This window comes from Gekko japonicus, unplaced genomic scaffold (assembly GCF_001447785.1).
Source record: "Gekko japonicus isolate JY-2015 unplaced genomic scaffold, Gekko_japonicus_V1.1 scaffold2770, whole genome shotgun sequence".
NCBI lineage: Eukaryota > Metazoa > Chordata > Lepidosauria > Squamata > Gekkonidae > Gekko > Gekko japonicus.
In genome coordinates this window covers 31,386-50,115 of record NW_015159793.1, presented here as the reverse complement: position 1 = coordinate 50,115, position 18,730 = coordinate 31,386, and the positions used below count along the sequence as shown (strand labels likewise).

General features: G+C 51.5%; 1 protein-coding gene across 1 annotated transcript in view; it reads right to left on the bottom strand.

The window, feature by feature from the left end:
• NBEAL2 (neurobeachin like 2) overlaps window positions 1–18,730 on the bottom strand; it is a 176,406-nt gene that overhangs the window by 132,007 nt on the left and 25,669 nt on the right. The window contains exon 3 of the mRNA XM_015407333.1: window positions 4,195–4,362. Coding sequence (XP_015262819.1) covers window positions 4,195–4,362 — 168 coding nt within the window. The remainder of the gene's footprint in view (window positions 1–4,194; window positions 4,363–18,730) is intronic.

The window sequence follows — 18,730 nt, the reverse complement described above, 5'->3', positions numbered from 1 at the left end:
TCAGAAGAGCCCTGCTGGGTCAGACCAGGGAGGGTCCCTCTAGTCCAGCCTCCTGTCTCACACGGGGGCCAACCAGTCCCTCTGGAGGGCCAGCAACAGGGCAGAGAGGCTGAGGCCTTCCCCTGATAAGAACCTCAGAAGAGCCCTGCTGGGTCAGACCAGGGAGGGTCCCTCTAGTCCAGCCTCCTGTCTCACACGGGGGCCAACCAGTCCCTCTGGAGGGCCAGCAACAGGGCAGAGAGGCCGAGGCCTTCCCCTGATAAGAACCTCAGAAGAGCCCTGCTGGGTCAGACCAGGGAGGGTCCCTCCAGTCCAGCCTCCCGTCTCACACAGGGGCCAGCCAGTCCCTCTGGAGGGCCAGCAACAGGGCAGAGAGGCCGAGGCCTTCCCCTGATAAGAACCTCAGAAGAGCCCTGCTGGGTCAGACCAGGGAGGGTCCATCCGGTCCAGCATCCCGTCTCACACAGGGGCCAGCCAGTTCTTCTGGAGGGACAGCAACAGGGCAGAGAGCCCGAGGCCTTCCCCTGATAAGGACACCAGAAGAGCCCTGCTGGGTCAGACCAGGGAGGGTCCCTCTAGTTCAGCCTCCTGTCTCACACAGTGGCCAGCCAGTTCCCCTGGAGGGCCAGCAACAGGGCAGAGAGGCCGAGGCCTTCCCTTGAGATCAATATTTGAACCCTCGCTCCACCATGAAGCTCTGAGTGACTCTGAGGGACTTGCTCTCCCCCAGACTGGTCTACATCACAGGGTGGTTGTCGGGGGGATAACATGGAGGGATGGAGAAATGAAGTCCTCTCCTCAACTCCTTGAAGGAAGGGTGGGATTAAAAATGTGCTGAATAAAGAAGGAGCCGAATGATTTTCCCGACACAGTGGCCATGAGTATGAACAAAGTGAGTGTGCAGATTTTTGCATGCTAGAAAGGTCAGAATCAGTGAATTGCAATTGATAATGAAGCTCAAGACAATGCATCCACCTGGATTGAATCCAGACCTTGGTTTCCTGTCTCATTACCAATGCTGATTTCTCCACGCCTGCTACCTCTCTGCGTATCACACGTAATCCAGTCACGCCTGCTATTGTCATTTGCCTGCTAATGTTATCAGCACCTGAAATCACTCCACTTTCCAACACATAGGGCAGATGGACTCCCATTCTAGCTTTACCTGAAGAAGTGAGCAGTGACTCACAAAAACTCCTCCCCTGCCACACATTTGGCTAGTCTTTAAGGTGCTATTGGACTCTGGCTCTTTTCCACCAAATCAGGAACAGTTCAATGCAAAACAGCCTTCCAAAACCCTCGCTCTGGAACTATCACTCCACAATACGCTTTACTTGAAGGTTCTGCAAGCGGCATACAAACTATTCGATGAATCAAGCCAACCACGCAGTCCGTTTAAGCAAACATCAGCCGGAAGGAAGCGCCCTTAGATGGGTAAAAACACCGTAACAGCCAAACATCGGCAGGAAGAGAGAAGGGAAAAACACACGCCACTAATTAACCACATATCCAGCTCTAATCACAAGCGTGGGTGAACGAAGCTATCAAATTTGCCACCTAACATTAGTAAGAGGTAAGCAACCGGGGACAGATTTCCTGCAGAGAAAGCCCCATCCATATCAGCTCCTACAAAACAGATGACCGGACAGGTTTATAAAATTATGCATGGGGTCAACAGAGTGGACTGAGCGAACCTTTTCTCCTTCTCCCAAAATACTAGAACTCAAGGGGGTCCAACGAAGGGGACGGGCAGTAGGTTCAGGACAGACAAAAGGAATTACTTTGTGCAAGGAGTGATTTAATGTGGAAGTGGCCGCCAGAGGATGAAGTGATGGATGCAGGCACAGATGGCTTTAAAAGGGGATTCAGCGGATTTATGGAGGGGAGCTCTTTCAGCGGCTATTAGCCATGGCGAACAAAGGGAACCTCCACATTCAGAGACAGTCAACCACCGAATCCCAAAGCCAGGAGGCAACATCAGGGGAAGGCCTCGGCCTCTCTGCCCTGTTGTCGGCCCTCCAGAGGAACTGGCTGGCCCCTGCGTGAGACGGGAGGCTGGACTGGATGGGCCCTCCCTGGTCTGACCCAGCAGGGCTCTTCTGATGTTCTTCTCAGGGGAAGGCCTCGGCCTCTCTGCCCTGTTGTCGGCCCTCCAGAGGAACTGGCTGGCCCCTGCGTGAGACGGGAGGCTGGACTGGATGGGCCCTCCCTGGTCTGACCCAGCAGGGCTCTTCTGATGTTCTTCTCAGGGGAAGGCCTCGGCCTCTCTGCCCTGTTGTCGGCCCTCCAGAGGAACTGGCTGGCCCCTGCGTGAGACGGGAGGCTGGACTGGATGGGCCCTCCCTGGTCTGACCCAGCAGGGCTCTTCTGATGTTCTTCTCAGGGGAAGGCCTCGGCCTCTCTGCCCTGTTGTCGGCCCTCCAGAGGAACTGGCTGGCCCCTGCGTGAGACGGGAGGCTGGACTGGATGGGCCCTCCCTGGTCTGACCCAGCAGGGCTCTTCTGATGTTCTTCTCAGGGGAAGGCCTCGGCCTCTCTGCCCTGTTGTCGGCCCTCCAGAGGAACTGGCTGGCCCCTGCGTGAGACGGGAGGCTGGACTGGATGGGCCCTCCCTGGTCTGACCCAGCAGGGCTCTTCTGATGTTCTTCTCAGGGGAAGGCCTCGGCCTCTCTGCCCTGTTGTCGGCCCTCCAGAGGAACTGGCTGGCCCCTGCGTGAGACGGGAGGCTGGACTGGATGGGCCCTCCCTGGTCTGACCCAGCAGGGCTCTTCTGATGTTCTTCTCAGGGGAAGGCCTCGGCCTCTCTGCCCTGTTGTCGGCCCTCCAGAGGAACTGGCTGGCCCCTGCGTGAGACGGGAGGCTGGACTGGATGGGCCCTCCCTGGTCTGACCCAGCAGGGCTCTTCTGATGTTCTTCTCAGGGGAAGGCCTCGGCCTCTCTGCCCTGTTGTCGGCCCTCCAGAGGAACTGGCTAGCCACTGTGTGAGACAGGATGCTGGACAAGATGGACCCTCCCTGGTCTGATCCAGCAGGGGCTCCTATTATGCTCTTATGCGGAGGTACTCTGAGCAGGGCCACTGTTTATGGTTGCCAACTCTGGGTCGGGAAATTCCTGGAGATTTGAGGATGGAGCCTGGGGAGGGGAAGGGCTTCAGTGGATAGCATGCCGCCCAGTCCACCTTCCAAAGCCGGGGAGGGTGAATTTTGGAGAGAGGAGGGACCTCCGCAGGGTATAGCACCATAAAAGCCCACCTTCAGAAAGCAGCCACTTTCTCCAGGTGGACTGACCTCTGTCATCTGGAGATCCTCGGGCCCCACCTGGAGGTTGGCAACCCTATGGCCCTGTTAAAGTCTCCCCCCCCCCATTGAGGGGCAAGTATCTATGCGATGCAAATAGTCCTTCAAGCATCTCCCAAACCATCTACTGGTCCCTGGATAAATTAGCTAAATGCTATGCTGGATATTCCAACCTATGCTGGAAATGTAAAACGAAAATAGGGACCTTTTACCATATGTGGTGGAAATGTAGTAAAATACAAGGCTATTGGAAAATGGTGTGAAAGATAATTCAAGAAATTCTAGAAAAGAATTTAGCATTAAAACCAGAAATATATCTGTTAAATACAATCCCGGATGGATATAATGTGCAAGAATCATATGTATTAGTTTATATAATAACGGCTGCTCGACTATTATTGGCTAAAAATTGGAAATCTGAGATAATACCCTCCAGAGAAGAATTAACGCTGAAGATATTAGAATTAGCACGAATGGATAATTTGAGTTAGACACTACAAAACAAAAATGAGAAGGTACATGGGAAGAGATGGTTAAAGGTGTACAAATGGTTAGAAGAATTGTCAGAAGTTTAATGACTCTACAATATATGCAATGTATACAGATGGAATGTCTGATTTGTAAAACTGAAATAAAATTATATATATATATATTTTAAAAAGCATCTACCAAACCATCGTAAACAAAGTTCCCCCGGGATGTTAGAACGATAATTCTCGCTGCATCAGAAGATGTTCAAACGAAACACTGACTCTAGAAACAATGCAAAAAAACAAAACCAACCACCACCACCACATAATGACAACGCCGCAACCGAAAGATGCCGATCAGCCCTGGGCCGGGCTTCAAAAAGAGCAAGCACGCGGTTTCTTTCGTTGTTTTCAACACACGCCCTTTACCTGCAAATGATGATGAAGAACTTGATGAGCAGGAGGGCCCGGCTGAGTCCCGCCTCGGCCACCTCGTCGTCGCGGGAGACCTGGGTGACGCTGAACGTCAGCTGCTGGGTCAGCATGTGGAGGACGTCGCAGGGCAGCAGTGGGATCTCGGAGACGGAGTCCTCGGGCCTGGGAGGGAGGGAGGGAGGAAGATCAGGTGAAGCCGCAGATTCCGTCCCGGCAACTGACACTTGACAGCAGTCTTCCCTCTAAGCTGAGTTTGTGTGAGCCAGCTCACAGTTTTTTAGTCTCCGGCTCACCCGTTCTTGTCTTCGCTCAGGAAGGAGGGCTCCGGAGCAAACTGGTTTATGCAGCAGCCAAATCGCTCGCTCGCGACTTTAAGGCCAGGAGCTCACAGAGTAGAATTTTTGCAGAAAAGACGCCGCAGCTTAGAGGGAGGCCTTGCTTGGAAGCACAGTGCATTCCTCAAACTGGAAAGGGCAAAAGGAACTCAACTGAGAATCTTGCCAGGCAGCCAGAGGGCAAGCTGGCCGAGCCGATTCAGCTGTCTTGCAGAGATGGCACACAGATAAAGCCAGGAAGACGGGGCTCCTCCTCGGAGCGAGGGCGAGAAGGAAATAGATTTAAGAAAATAATGGGCCCTTCCCATCCCCTTGTTCAGTTCTCGGCACTGCAGTTCAAGAGAACACGGAGAGAACACATAAGAACCTAAGAACATTAGAGAAGCCCATGTTGGATCAGGCCAAAGGCCCATCCAGTCCAACACTGTCACACAGTGGACAAAAATACCAGGTGCCACCAGGAGGTCCACCAGTGGGGCCAGGACACTAGAAGCCCTCCCACTGTTGCCCCCCCCCCCAAGCACCAAGAATACAGAGCATCACTTGCCCCAGACCAAGAGTTCCTATCTATACCTTGTGGCTAAGAGCCACTGAATGGACCTCTGCTCCATATGTTTATCCATAAGAACATAAGAGAAGCCAATGCTGGATCAGGCCAAAGTCCCATCCAGTCCAACACTCTGTCACACAGTGGCCAAAAACACCAGGTGCTATCAAGAGGTCCATCAGTGGGGCCAGGACACTAGAAGCCCTCCCACTGTTGCCCCCCCAGCACCAAGAATACAGAGCATCAATTGCCCCAGACCAAGAGTTCCTATCTGTACGTTGTGACTAAGAGCCACTGAATGGACCTCTGCTCTATATGTTTATCCATAAGAACATGAATGAAGCCAATGTTGGATCAGGCCAATGGCCCATCCAGTCCAACACTCTGTCACACAGTGTCCAAAAATACCAGGGGCCACCAGGAGGTCCAGCAGTGGGGCCGGGACACTAGAAGCCCCTCCCACTGTTGCCCCCCCCCCAGCACCAAGAATACAGAGCATCCCTTGCCCCAGACCAAGAGTTCCTATCTATACCTTGTGGCTAATAGCCACTGATGGACCTCTGCTCCAGATGTTTATCCATAAGAACATAAGAGAAGCCAATGCTGGATCAGGCCAATGGCCCATCCAGTCCAACACTCTGTGTTACACAGTGGCCAAAAATACCAGGTGCCATCAGGAGGTCCACCAGTGGAAAACGCCCTGGCTGTCGTCGAAAGCAACCAGATGTCTCTCAGGTCAGGGACCACATCACCTACTGATTAACAATAATCTTGAATGGAGATGCTGGGGATTGAACCCAGTACCTTTCGCATGCCAAGCAGATGCCCTACTACTGAGCCACGGGCCCCCCGTAAACACACATGAAGCTGCCTTGTACTGAATCAAAGCCAGTATCGTCTGCTTGGTCTGGCAGAGGTTCTCCTGGGTCTCAAGGCAGAGATCTTTCACCTGGTCCTTTCAACGGGAGGTGTTGGGGATTGAACCTGGGACCGTCGACATGCCAAGCAGAGGCTCTTCCGTTGAGTCATGGCCCCTCCTCATGAGAGAAGCCCTCCTGACAATCCCATCAATAGAAGAAGAGGAGGAGGAGGAGGAGATTGGATTTATACCCCGCCTTCTCTTGGAGTCTCGGAGTGGCTTACAATCTCCTTCCCTTCCTATCCCCACAAAAGGCACCCTGTGAGGTGGGGAGGCCCTGAGAGAGCTCTTTCGAGGACTGCCCTTGAGAGAACCACTCTGAGAGAACTTGTGACTGACCCAAGGTCACACCAGCAGCTGCATGCAGAGAAACAGGGAATCAAACCTGGTCCCCCCAAATTAGAGTCTGCACTCTTAACCGTTACACCAAACTGGCTCTCAAGAACCTCATTTGGTGGGTACATGAGAGCAATCGATAGGGCTGTCCACTCCGTGTTGGGAAATGGACCTCTGCTCCACAGGTATTGAAATCAGTGCACCGAGAGGAGGAGGAGGAGATTGGATTTATACCCCGCCCTTTCAGTCGTAGAGCGGCTAACAAACTCCTTTCCCTCCCCCTCCCCACAACAGACACCCTGTGAGGTAGATGGGGCTGAGAGAGCTCTGACAGAAACTGCACTTTTTAAAGGACAGCTTTGCCAGAACTATGGCTTGCCCAAGGTCATCCAGCAGCTGCAAGTTAGAGTCCGCACACTTAACTGCTACCCCAAACAGGTGGAGTAGGCATGAGCTTACCAGTGGTGGCCCCTTCCCTATGCCCGATCATCAGCTTGTGACCATGGGGTTCTACATGCATAGGTAGGGTATGCATATGGACTCCGTCCCTATGATCCAGAACATTTGAAAAATCAGTGTTCCCTATTACAGGGAGGAAGCCCATGTACGCGCACTTCCTATGCATTTAGAGACTCCGTGCTCACAGGCCGGTGCTTACACGTGCACAAGAGGCGGGCAGAGATGCAAAACCCCGGAACATTTCATAGCCTTCTCCGTGGTGGCTCCCACATTGTGGGACGGCCTGCCTGAGGTGGTCAGGAAAGCTCCCCCTCTCCTTGGCTTTCCACAAACGATGAAAAACTGAACTATTCAAGGGGTTTTTTTCTTCTGCGCAGGCAACAGAGTTTGTACTGTACAAACTTGGACAAATTACTAGGGACTGTGGTCAATACTACTGCGTATAGTTTGCCACAAGTTAGAATCATAGAATCATAGTGTTGGAAGGGACCTCCGGGGTCATCTAGTCCAGCCTCGTGCACGATGCAGGAAATTCACAAACACCTCCCTCTCCACACCTGCAGTGACCCCTGTTCCATGCCCAGAAGATGAGAAAAAACCTCCAGGATCCCTGGCCAAACTGGCCTGGAGAAAAATTGCTTCCTGACCCCAAAGTGGCAATCAGTTAGATCCTCCTGTGTAATTTCACATCATTTAAGAAGAAGAAGAGATTGGATTTATACCCTGCCCTTCACTACCCAAAGGTGTCTCAGAGCAGCATTTGAGGGTGGTGGGGCTGAGAGAGCTCTTGACAGAAACTGCTCTTTTTCAAGGACAGCTCTTATCAGAGCTACGGCTTGCCCAATGTCATCCAGCCAGGTGCAAGTGGAGGAGTGGGGAATCAAACCCGGTTCTCCCAGATTAGAGTCCGCGCACTTAGCCACTACACCAAACTGGTCAAACAATTAATCCTGTGCTATGCTTCAGTTCTGGTTTTTTAAACTTCTGGTCGGTTCTACAACCCAAATCCTGTTTCACTGTTTACTAAACGTCCCATCCTGTCGACTGTATTTGTCTTACTCTTTGAGTCCCAGTGAGAAAACCAGAATACACATAATGTAAAGAAAGGAAATAAAATTAAAACCAGCAGGTGAGCACTCTGATCTTCAATTTGGATACGCCCCCTTAAAGTCGCTATTCTCCCATGGAAGAACTTCAAAGGGAGAATGCAAGGGGAAATGGCTGCATCAACATTCATCAGGAAGTTTAACACTGTCTCTCCCTCAGGTTTCTAACCTCTCATTTCGAGCTCACTATAGGTGCTAAGATCTTGCCTTTCCCACCCCATGCCAATATTAATTTTTCTACCTCTGTGGTTTTCTGTTGTTTATCTGCCTCTTCATCCTGCACTAGATTTTACATCTGGACTGCCTAACAACACTCAGAAGTATCTAACGCCCATGCCAAGTGAACTGATTACTCTCTGGTCTGTGCCTTATTTTAAACCAACCTCCCTCTGTACTGTCTCTATACCAGTGATGGCGAACCTTTTAGAGACCGAGTGCCCAAACTGCGACCCAAAACCCACTTATTTATCGCAAAGTGCCAACACGGCAATTTAACCTGAATACTGAAGTTTTATTTTAGAAAAAAACAACTCATACATTAATTTAAGATGATCCAAACAAAGTAAGGAAAGCGATCCCAAATGCTTTCATTTACTTAAGATTATTTGGCAGAGAATTCCACACTTTAATGACGGTCTGGGCCTGGCTGGGGCGATGGCACGCGTGCCCACAGAGAGGGCTCTGAGTGCCACCTCTGGCCCCCGTGCCATAGGTTCGCCACCACTGCTCTATACCTTTCTGCTGTGAACATACGAAGAGCCCTGCTGGATTAGACCAGTGGTCCAGCATCCTGTCTCACACAATTCCTCTGGAGGGCCACCAACAAGGCATAGAGGCCTTCCCCTGATGTTTCCTCCTGGAACTGGGATTCAGAGGTTGACTGCCTCTGAACGTGGAGGTTCCACTTAGTCACCACGGCTAGTAGCCACTGGTAGACCTATCTTCCACCGATCTATATCATCCCCTTTTAAAATTGTCTTTGCTTGTGGCCGTGACTACATCCTCCGGCAGCAAATGCCAAATTGGAATCACTCGCTGCGTAAAGAAGTATTTCCTTTTGTCCGTCCTGAACCTACTGCCCGTCAGCATCATTGGATGCCCTCGAGTTCGAGTATTCCGGAAGAGGGAGGAAAAGTCCTCCTTGTCAACTCTCTCCATCTCATGCATAATTTTATAAACCTCTGACCGCAAAAGCATGTACTGGTTGAACACTTCACTGTATTTGAGACAGTGAACTCTGACTCACAAAACTGCATGTCCGAATAAATTTTGTGAGTCTTTTAAGATGCCGCTGGGACTCCTGTTTTATTTTGCTTCGACGTACTGACACGGCCAGTGCAGGAATAAATCTACAAATATCTTTATAGGCATAAGGGCTGAAATCTTGCTTTTAAAAGGGGGGGGGGGAAGGTCTAACAGTTGCAGGAATACCAGTTGGGCTTCATATACGCGTGTATTTTTTTGCTGTTAAGTCAACCATCCTCAGAGACCATCTTGTCTGCATGGAGCACTTTATCTGTTGTTGTGATCTAATGGTTTTTACCAGGGCTATTTTTGGGCAGGAACGCACAGGAACGGAGTTCCGTCTGGCTCCCAAGTTGGCCACGCCCAGCAGGAACTCATTAGCATAATAGGCCACACCCAACAGCAGAAACTCATTAGGACTGGCTACATTAGGGGTGTGTGGCCTAACATGCAAAGGAGTTCCTGCTACAAAAAAAGGCCCTGGGTTTTGACAACAAACAAGGTGAACAGAATAAGAAGCAAAAGGTGGGTGTGGCTGGATGACCACACTTCTGGCAACACGGGGGTGCGGCCTAATATGCTAATGAGCTGTGCTGTCAGGGGTGTGGCCCAATAGGCTAATGAGTTCCTGCTGTTGGGTGTGGCCTATTATGCTAATGAGTTCCTGCTGGGCTTTTTCTACAAAAAGAGCTCTGGTTTTTACTGTTTTATATTGTTTTGTGTATGGCTTATGCCCCTGTGTGAGCCGCCCTGAGCCCGTTCGCGGGGAGGGCGGGGTAAAAATGTAAATAAATAAATAAATAAATAAAGCTGACATATGGTGACATCCCCCCCACCCCCGGGGATTTTAGGGCAAGAGGAAAGGCTGAAGGAGCTGGATATGTTTAGCCAGGAGAGGAGATGACTGAGAGGGGATATGAGAACCATCTTCAAGTATTTGAAGGGCTGTCATCTAGAGGAGGGTGCGGAGTTGTTTTCTGTTGCCCCAGAAGGTCGGACCAGAACCAACGGGTTGAAACGAAATCAGAAGAGTTTTCGGCTAAACATGAGGAAGAACTTCCAGACAGTCAGAGCGATTCCTCAGTGGGACAGGCTTCCTCGGGAGGTGGTGGGCTCTCCTTCTTGGGAGGTTTTCAAGCAGAGGCTAGACGGCCATCTGACAGCAATGCAGATTCTGCTAATCTAGGCAGATCACGAGTGGGAGGGCAGGAAGGGTTGCCTCAGTGCTTAGTTCTCGTGGCCCTTTCTTACATTCCCAAGGAAATGCTGATGGCCACTTTGGGGTCAGGAAGCCATTTTGTTCCAGACCAGTTGGGCCAGGGATCCTGGAGATTTTTTTGTCCGCTTCTGGGTGTGGAACAGCAGTCACTGCAGGTGTGCAGAGGGAGGTATTTGTGAATCAGGGTCCGGCCTTGTGCAGCGGGTTGGACTAGATGACCTCCGAGGTCCCTTCCAACTCTATGATTCTATGACCCTGGACTTCCTTGGTGGTCTCCCACCCAAATACTAAACCAGGCCTGACCCTTTCAGCTTCTGAGATCTGACGAGATCAGGCTAGCCTGGGCTATACAGAAGGAGCCATTTGTGAATTTCCTGCCTTGTGCAGGGGGCTGGACTAGATGACCTCAGAGGTCCCTTCCATGTTTCTATGACCCTGGACTTCCTTGGTGGTCTCCCACCCAAATACTAAACCAGGCCTGACCCTGTTCAGCTTCTGAGATCTGATGAGATCAGGCTAGCCTGGGCGATACAGGTCAGGGCGCATTTCCTATATGATTATATGATACACATCATAAACTACATCATATAATCAGAGTGGGAACAACCACTTTTTAAAGAGGAAAGAGATTTTGGGTCTGCCATTGTATTTTGCCCTTAACTGAAGATACTGTTAGCTATTATCGCAAGCCACCTTGAGATAGGAGGAAAAGATGGGATATAAATGTTTTAATAAATAAATAATAAATTTTTGTTGTTCAGTCGCACAGTCGAGTCCGACTCTCCGCGACCCCATGGACCAGATCCCGCCAGGCCCTCCTGTCTTCCGCCGTCCTTTGAAGTTTGCTCAGTTTCATGTTCGTTGCATCTATGACACTGTCTAACCATCTCATCCTTTGCCGTCCCCATCTTCTTTGACCTTCAATCTTTCCCAGCATCAGGGTCTTCTCCAGTGAGGGCTCCCTTCTCATTGGGTGGCCAAAGTATTTGAGCTTCCGTTTCATTATCTGGCCTTCCAGGGAACAGTCAGGGTGGATTTCTTTTAGGATTGACTGGTTTGATCTTCTTGCAGTCCAAGGGATAAATAATAAATTAATAAACCACAACTGATTGATTACAAATCCAGGACTGTTGGGTGAACCAAGACCTCGTGAGTTACAATAGTTTATAACATGGGCTCTGATGCTTGAAACTTTTGTTAAAACAAGTGTTTGCTGGCCTCTGAAATAAAAATCAATGTGGAAACTGCAGCTGGTGCAGAATGCTGCTATTATCAGGAGCTAGATGGAGCGTGCCTATGACTCCCAGTCTACAGTCGGGCCGTGGGACGACCATCTCTCCCCTTATGCTACACCATGACAGCTTCTGCTCTTCTGAGAAAGGCCTTCTGCAGGTGCTTGGGGGTCAACAGTGGAGGGGCTTCTGGAATTCTGGCCCCACTGCTGGACCTCCTGATGGCACCTGGTATTTTTGGCCACTGTGTGACACAGAGTGTTGGACTGGATGGGCCATCGGCTTGATCTAACATGGCTTCTCTTTTGTGTTCCTATGGACAAACATTTGGAGCAGAGGTCCATCCGTGGCTATTAGCCACAGGGTATAGATGGAAGACTCTTTCTGGGGATCCGGATGCTCTGTCTTCATGGTGCCTGGGGGGGGGGGCAACAGTGGGAGGGCTTCTGGAGTTCAGGCCCTGCTGGTGGACCTCCTGATGGCACCTGGTATTTTTGGCCACTGTGTGACACAGAGTGTTGGACTGGATGAGCCACTGGCCTGAACCAATATAGCTTCTCTTATGTTATCTGTATCCGTGGTGCTTGGGGGGGAACACTGGGAGGGCTTCTGGAGTTCAGGCCCTGCTGGTGGACCTCCTGATGGCACGTGGTATTTTTGGCCACTGTGTGACACAGAGTGTTGGACTGGGTGGGCCTTTGGCCTGATCCAACACGGCTTCTCTTCTACGTAATCTTGATGATTGGGGGGCAAGAGTGAGAGGGCTTCTGGAGCTCTTGTCTCTCTGGTGGACCTCCTGATGGCCCTGGGTTTGGCCACTGTGTGACACAGAGTGTTGGACTGGATGGGCCACTGGCCTGATCCAACATTGGCTTCTCTAATGTTCTTATGTCTGGGGCAGTGATCCTCTGTCTTCTTGGTGCTTGGGGGGCCACAGTGGGAGGGCTTCTGGAGTTCTGGCTCCACTGGTGGACTGCCTGACGGCACCTGGGTTTGGGCCACTGTGTGACTGGATGGGCCATTGGCCTGATCCAACATTGGCTCCTCTTGTGTTTTTAATGGGCAAAACCAACAACTGCCTGTTCACATGGCCCCCACCTTGTGGAATCGCCTGCCCAAAGAGGTCAAGAAGACTTTCCCTCTCCTGGCTTTCTGCCAACGATGCAAAACTGAATGATTCATTACTGGGTTTTCTATGCCGGTAATAAGGCTGCACTATTACCAAAAGAAGGGCCGCGGTGGCTCAGAGGTTAAGACACTGAGCAGCAGACTGGAAAGTCTGTAGGTTGGCAGTTCGAGACCCGAGTGCCACGTGACGGAGTGAGCTCCCATTTCTGGCCCCAGCTCCTGCCAGCCTAGCAGTTTGAAAGGAAGAAATTGCAAGCAGATAATTAGTACCGCATCGGTGGGAAGGTAACCGCGTTCTGTGCTGGAGTAGAGTTCCATCAGTGGGATATAGAGGGAACTCTCGGTCTGGGGCAAGTGATGCTCTGTATTCTTGGTGCTGGGGGGGGGCAACAGTGGGAGGGCTTCTGGTGTCCTGGCCCCACTGCTGGACCTCCTGATGGCACCTGGTATTTTTGGCCACTGTGTGACAGACTGTTGGACTAGATGGGCCATTGGCCTGATCTAACATGGCTCCTCTCATGTTCTTATGTTCTCTGTAATCTTGGCCCTTGGGGGGCAACAGTGGGAGGACTTCTAGTGTCCCTGGCCCCACTGGTGACCTCCTGATGGCCCCTGGTATTTTTGGCCACTGTGTGACAGAATGTTGGACTGGATGGGCCATTGGCCTGATCCAACATTGGCTTCTCTTATGTGCGCCTCGGCGTTTAGTCATGCCAGCCACAAGACCACAGAGAAGTCTTCGGACAGCGCTGGCTCTTCGGCTTGGAGATAAGCACCGCCCCCTAGAGCCGGATTCGACTGGCTTTCGAGCAAGGCAAACCTTGACCTTTATTACCAAAAGGTTTCACAGAATTACTGGGAACTGCAGTCTGTACTACTGTGTCTAGTTTGCCATCGGCTGGATCCTGTTAGAAATTCTTCTCCTGTTGTGTAAGTTTGCGTCCTTTAACGTGTCACGTTGACACTTGTGCTTTACTGCAGTTCTGTTTGTCGACCTCCGGTCGGTTCTACACCCCAAATCCCTATTGCACAGTTGACTGAAAGCCCCATCCCGTCTACTGTCCTGACTCGCTCTGTTGCAATCCACCTTGAGCCCCCGGAGAAAAGGGCGGACTAGAAATAACGTGAGCAAAAATAAAACGCCGCCCGTCTTTTGGTGTTCGGACAAAGAGAACGGCCGGAGAGGTCCCAGGGCAGAGCAAACCCTCAATCTGCACGGAAGCGGCAGAGAAGGCCGACACGGAACTGGGGAGGGGAGCTTCAGGAAGCCGCACCACAGATGGAGGGCGTCTTGCGTCAGCCCTGCCGGTGTGGTAACGGAGCAGTGTGGAAATCTGCATTGCTTCAGTGCCAATTGCAGGCCAAGCGCCCACAAGGAAGGGGAGGGGGGGAGGAAGGTGTCGGAGGGGGAGGTAGCTTGCTTCCACATATGGCCCGTAAGCGGTTTTCGGGTTCTGCTCACGCCAAGCACTTCTCACATTTCTCACCTCTAAGCCAACGGAATTCTTTAAGCACGCTGTCTGCAGGAAGCAGCGGAGGGGCCATGGCCAGATCTGCGACTTGCTAGGAGACCCTGGAGGTTTTCTGTCATCTTCTGGGCATGGAACAGGGGACACTGGGTGTGTGTGGAGGGGGAGGTACTTGTGAATTTCCTGCATTGTGCCGGTGGGTTGGACTAGATGACCCTGGAGGCCCCTTCCAACTCTATGGTTCTGTGACTGGTGTGGAGCCAGTTTGGTGTAGTGGTTAAGTGCGCGGACTCTAACTCGGGAGAACCAGGTTTGATTCACTACGCCTCCACTCGCAGCTGCTGGATGACCTTGGGCAAGCCCTAGTTCTCTCACAGCTGTTTTCTCAAAGACAGTTCTGGAAAAAACTCTCTCAGCCCCACCTACCTCACAGGGTGTCTGTTGTGGGGAGGGGAAGGGAAAGGAGTTTGTAAGCTGCTTTGAGACTCCTTTGGGTAGAGAAGAAGAAGAAGAAGAAGAAGAAGAAGAAGAAGAAGAAGAAGAAGAAGAAGAGATGGGATTTATACCCCGCCCTTCACTTGGGAGTCTCAGAGCGGCTTACAAACTCCTTTCCCTTCCCCTCCCCACAACAGACACCCTGGGAGGTGGGTGGGGCTGAGAGAGCTCTGACACGAACTGCTCTTTTTCAAGGACAGCTGTGCCAGAGCTTGTGACTGACCCAAGGTCACATCAGCAGGTGTAAGTGGAGGAGTGGGGAATCAAACCCGGTTCTCCCAGGTTAGAGTCCGCGCACTTAACCACTACACCAAACTGGCTCTCTGAAGGGTGGGGGATTAATCCAATTTCTTCTTCTCCTCCTCCTCCTCCTCCTGGAATAGAAGCAGTAGCCTTGGAGAGGATTGGTCCACTGGTGTTTAGAAATGGGCAGACCCCCAGGCAAAGCAGAGGTAGTCGGAACATCTTCAGAAGGGAAGAGAGAGCCATGCGCGGTCACCCTAAATTGGGCCGAGCCTCCTTGGCGGGGATGAACTGCACATACCTCAACTCAGACCTTATTATTATTTTTATTTAGAACAAAGTTTGAGTAACAATCTAACATATAAGCTTAGAAAGACAGGACCTCACAAAGTATATTGTTTATGAACAGCCTTTTCTTTTACGAACAGCAGTTTCACAGGGAATGATCTCCTAACCTTGGGTTTTTAGTTTAGTGTGGGTTATCTTTTCTTTCTCCCTAATTGTAGTATCCCTATTTTTTCTTGGTAGTTTATGTAGTATTATAAAAAAAATAAAAAATCCCCTCCGGGGGCTTAAAAAAAGAAGAAGAACCAAGTTTGAGTCCAGGGGCACCTTTAAGACCAACAAAGTTTTATTCTGGGTATAAGCTTTGGTGAACATGAAAGCTTAAACCCAGAATGAAACTTTGTTGGTCTTTTGTGAACACAAAGGCTTATACCCAGAATAAAACCTCGTTGGTCTTAAAGGTGCCCCTGGACTCAAATGTAAAATGACATTCAAACATTTAAGCAACTCTGTTCCCCAGAGAGCACTACGATCGGGGTCCAAAAACCGCTTGGCCCCGCCAGGCCCCAGAGAAACCAGGCTGGCTGCGATGAGGGCCAGGGCCTTTTCAGTGGTGGCTCCGCCCTGGTGGAACGAGCTCCCGGAAGACATCAGGGCCCTGCGGGACCTTTCACAGTTCCACAGGGCCTGCAAGACGGAGCTCTTCCACCAGGCCTTCGATGAGGGAGCCGCACCCAAGAAACTGAGGCCCTGATATCAGTATCAATATTAACATCATTGCTAACAGCCAATTCAACCCAGACGACGATGTCAGCCAGCTGCTGCCTGAGGATGCTGCTAGTTTGGTGTAGTGGTTAAGTATGCGGACTCTAATCTGGGAGAACCGGGTTTGATTCCCCACTCCTCCACTTGCAGCAGCTGGATGACCTCGGGCAAGTCATAATTCTGTCAGAGCTGTTCTCTCAAGGACAGTTCTGGAAAGAGCTCTCTGAGCCCTTTCTCTACTCTTTAATTAGGCTGTGTACCACTGCTGTCTTAATTACCCTGCCAACACTGAAAGCCAGTTTGGTGTAGTGGTTAAGTATGCGGACTCTAATCTGGGAGAACCGGGTTTGATTCCCCACTCCTCCACTTGCAGCAGCTGGATGACCTCGGGCAAGTCATAATTCTGTCAGAGCTGTTCTCTCAAGGACAGTTCTGGAAAGAGCTGTCTCAGCCCCGCCTACCTCCCAGGGTGTCTGTTGTGGGGAGGGGGAGGGAAAGGAGTTTGTAAGCCGCTCTGAGACTCCGAGTGAAGGGCGGGGTATAAATCCAATCTCCTCCTCCTTCTCCTCCAATGCCCGCCATCTGATACAAACTAGCACTTTATATTATATTATGTTTTTAACTGTATTGTTCTCATTCTGTTAATTTATGTTTTAATCAGGGCTTTTTTGTAGAAAAAGCCCAGCAGGAACTCATTAGCATAATAGGCCATACCCAACAGCAGAAACTTATTAGCATATTAGGCCACACCCCTGACAGCACAGCTCATTAGCACATTAGGCCGCACCCCCGTGTTACCAGAAGTGTGCTCATCCAGCCACACCCACCTTTCCCTTCTTATTCTGTTTACCTTGTTTGTGGTCCAAACCCAGGGCCTTTTTTGTAGCAGGAACTCCTTTGCATGTTAGGCCACACACCCCTACTGTAGCCAATCCGAATGAGTTTCTGCTGTTGGGTGTGGCCTATTATGCTAATGAGTTCCTGCTGGGTGTGGCCAACTCGGGAGCCAGCCGGAACTCCGTTCCTGTGCCTTCCTGCCCAAAAATAGCCCTGGTTTTAATTGTTTTATGCACCCCGTGTAAGCCGCCCTGAGCCTGCCTTGGCGACGAGGGAGGGATATAAAGTAAATAAATATATAACAAACGGTACAAGAAGGAGGGGCCGGAACTGTTATGGAGGGTTTGCCAGAGAGGGATGCCAGCCTCCAGGTGGGACCTGGGGATCCCCCGGAATTACACCCGTCTCCAGATGACAGGTCAGCTCCACTGGAGAAAGGGGATGCTTTGGAGGACGGACTCCGTGGACTGGAGTGTATGGAGAGGTTGTGGGCCCCCAATGGAAGTGTATCCCAAGCAACTGCCTCTCTGGCTCCTTGGACCACCGATGTGACTCTGCCCGCCTCCCTTCGGACCTGGCGCCTGCCTGAGCACATGAGACTCAACCGGTGGGACCAATGACCAGGCTCAGTATCGAAGCCCCACATGGTGGTGGTGGTGGGCTCTCCTTCTTTGGAGGTTTTCCAACAGAGGCTCGATGGCAATGAGGATTCTGTGAACTTCAGCAGATCATGACAGGGGGTTGGACTAGATGACCTGCAAGGTCCCTTCCAACTCTAACATTCTATGATTCCATGATTCTATGACAAGGGAGGGCAGGACGGGTGGGCGGGCGCATTGACGCCCATGGATCCCTGTTCTAAAAGATGACACACAGCTGCCAGACCCCTAGAAGAAGGAGGCTGAAGTTGGTTCCTTATTCGCACTTCCTTATTCATTCCTTATTCGTTACTTATTGTGTAGTCATTCAGAAACACTAGAGAGAGTGAGTTAGAAAGCTCTGAACCCCAAAATAAGGTCTGGACCACCACATATCATATACCCCCACATTCACTGGACTCTCCCCTTCGAGGGGACATATGCGGTGTGCTGGTCCAAAGCGCGGGTCTGGTGCCAGCTGCTCCAAAGCGCGCTGCCCCCAGGACAGTCACACTGGCAGGCACTGGGGCCAGGCCGCACCCCAAAATAATCTTTGGACCACCCCAAACGACACATCCCCACGCTCTGGGGACTGGGCCCTGCAAGGTGACACGCAGAGATGCCCGGTCCAAACACCGGTTCTGATGCCACGAGCTTCTGTTGCACCAGCTTCAGTTTGCAGGCTTTCCCCCGAGGCCTGTATTTCAAATTTGAATAAGGAAGTGGCCCCTGCACCGAAAATGAGGTTTGGATCACCACACCTCATACACCCCCACATTCACTGGACTCTCCCCTTCGAGGGGACATATGCGGTGTGCTGGTCCAAAGCGCGGGTCTGGTGCCAGCTGCTCCAAAGCGCGCTGCCCCCAGGACAGTCACACTGGCAGGCACTGGGGCCAGGTCGCACCCCAAAATAATCTTTGGACCACCCCAAACGACACATCCCCACGCTCTGGGGACTGGGCCCTGCAAGGTGACACGCAGAGATGCCCGGTCCAAACACCGGTTCTGATGCCACGAGCTTCTGCTGCACCACCGCACCACATACACCCCCACATTCACAGGCCACGCTTTGGACCAGCACACCGCATATGTCCCCTCGAAGGGGAGAGTCCAGTGAATGTGGTGGTGTATGAGGTGTGGTGGTCCAAACCTCATTTTCGGTGTGACACGCGTGTCACCTTGCAGGGCCCAGTCCCCAGAGCGTGGGGATGTGTCGTTTGGGGTGGTCCAAAGATTATTTTGGGGTGCGGCCTGGCCCCAGTGCCTGCC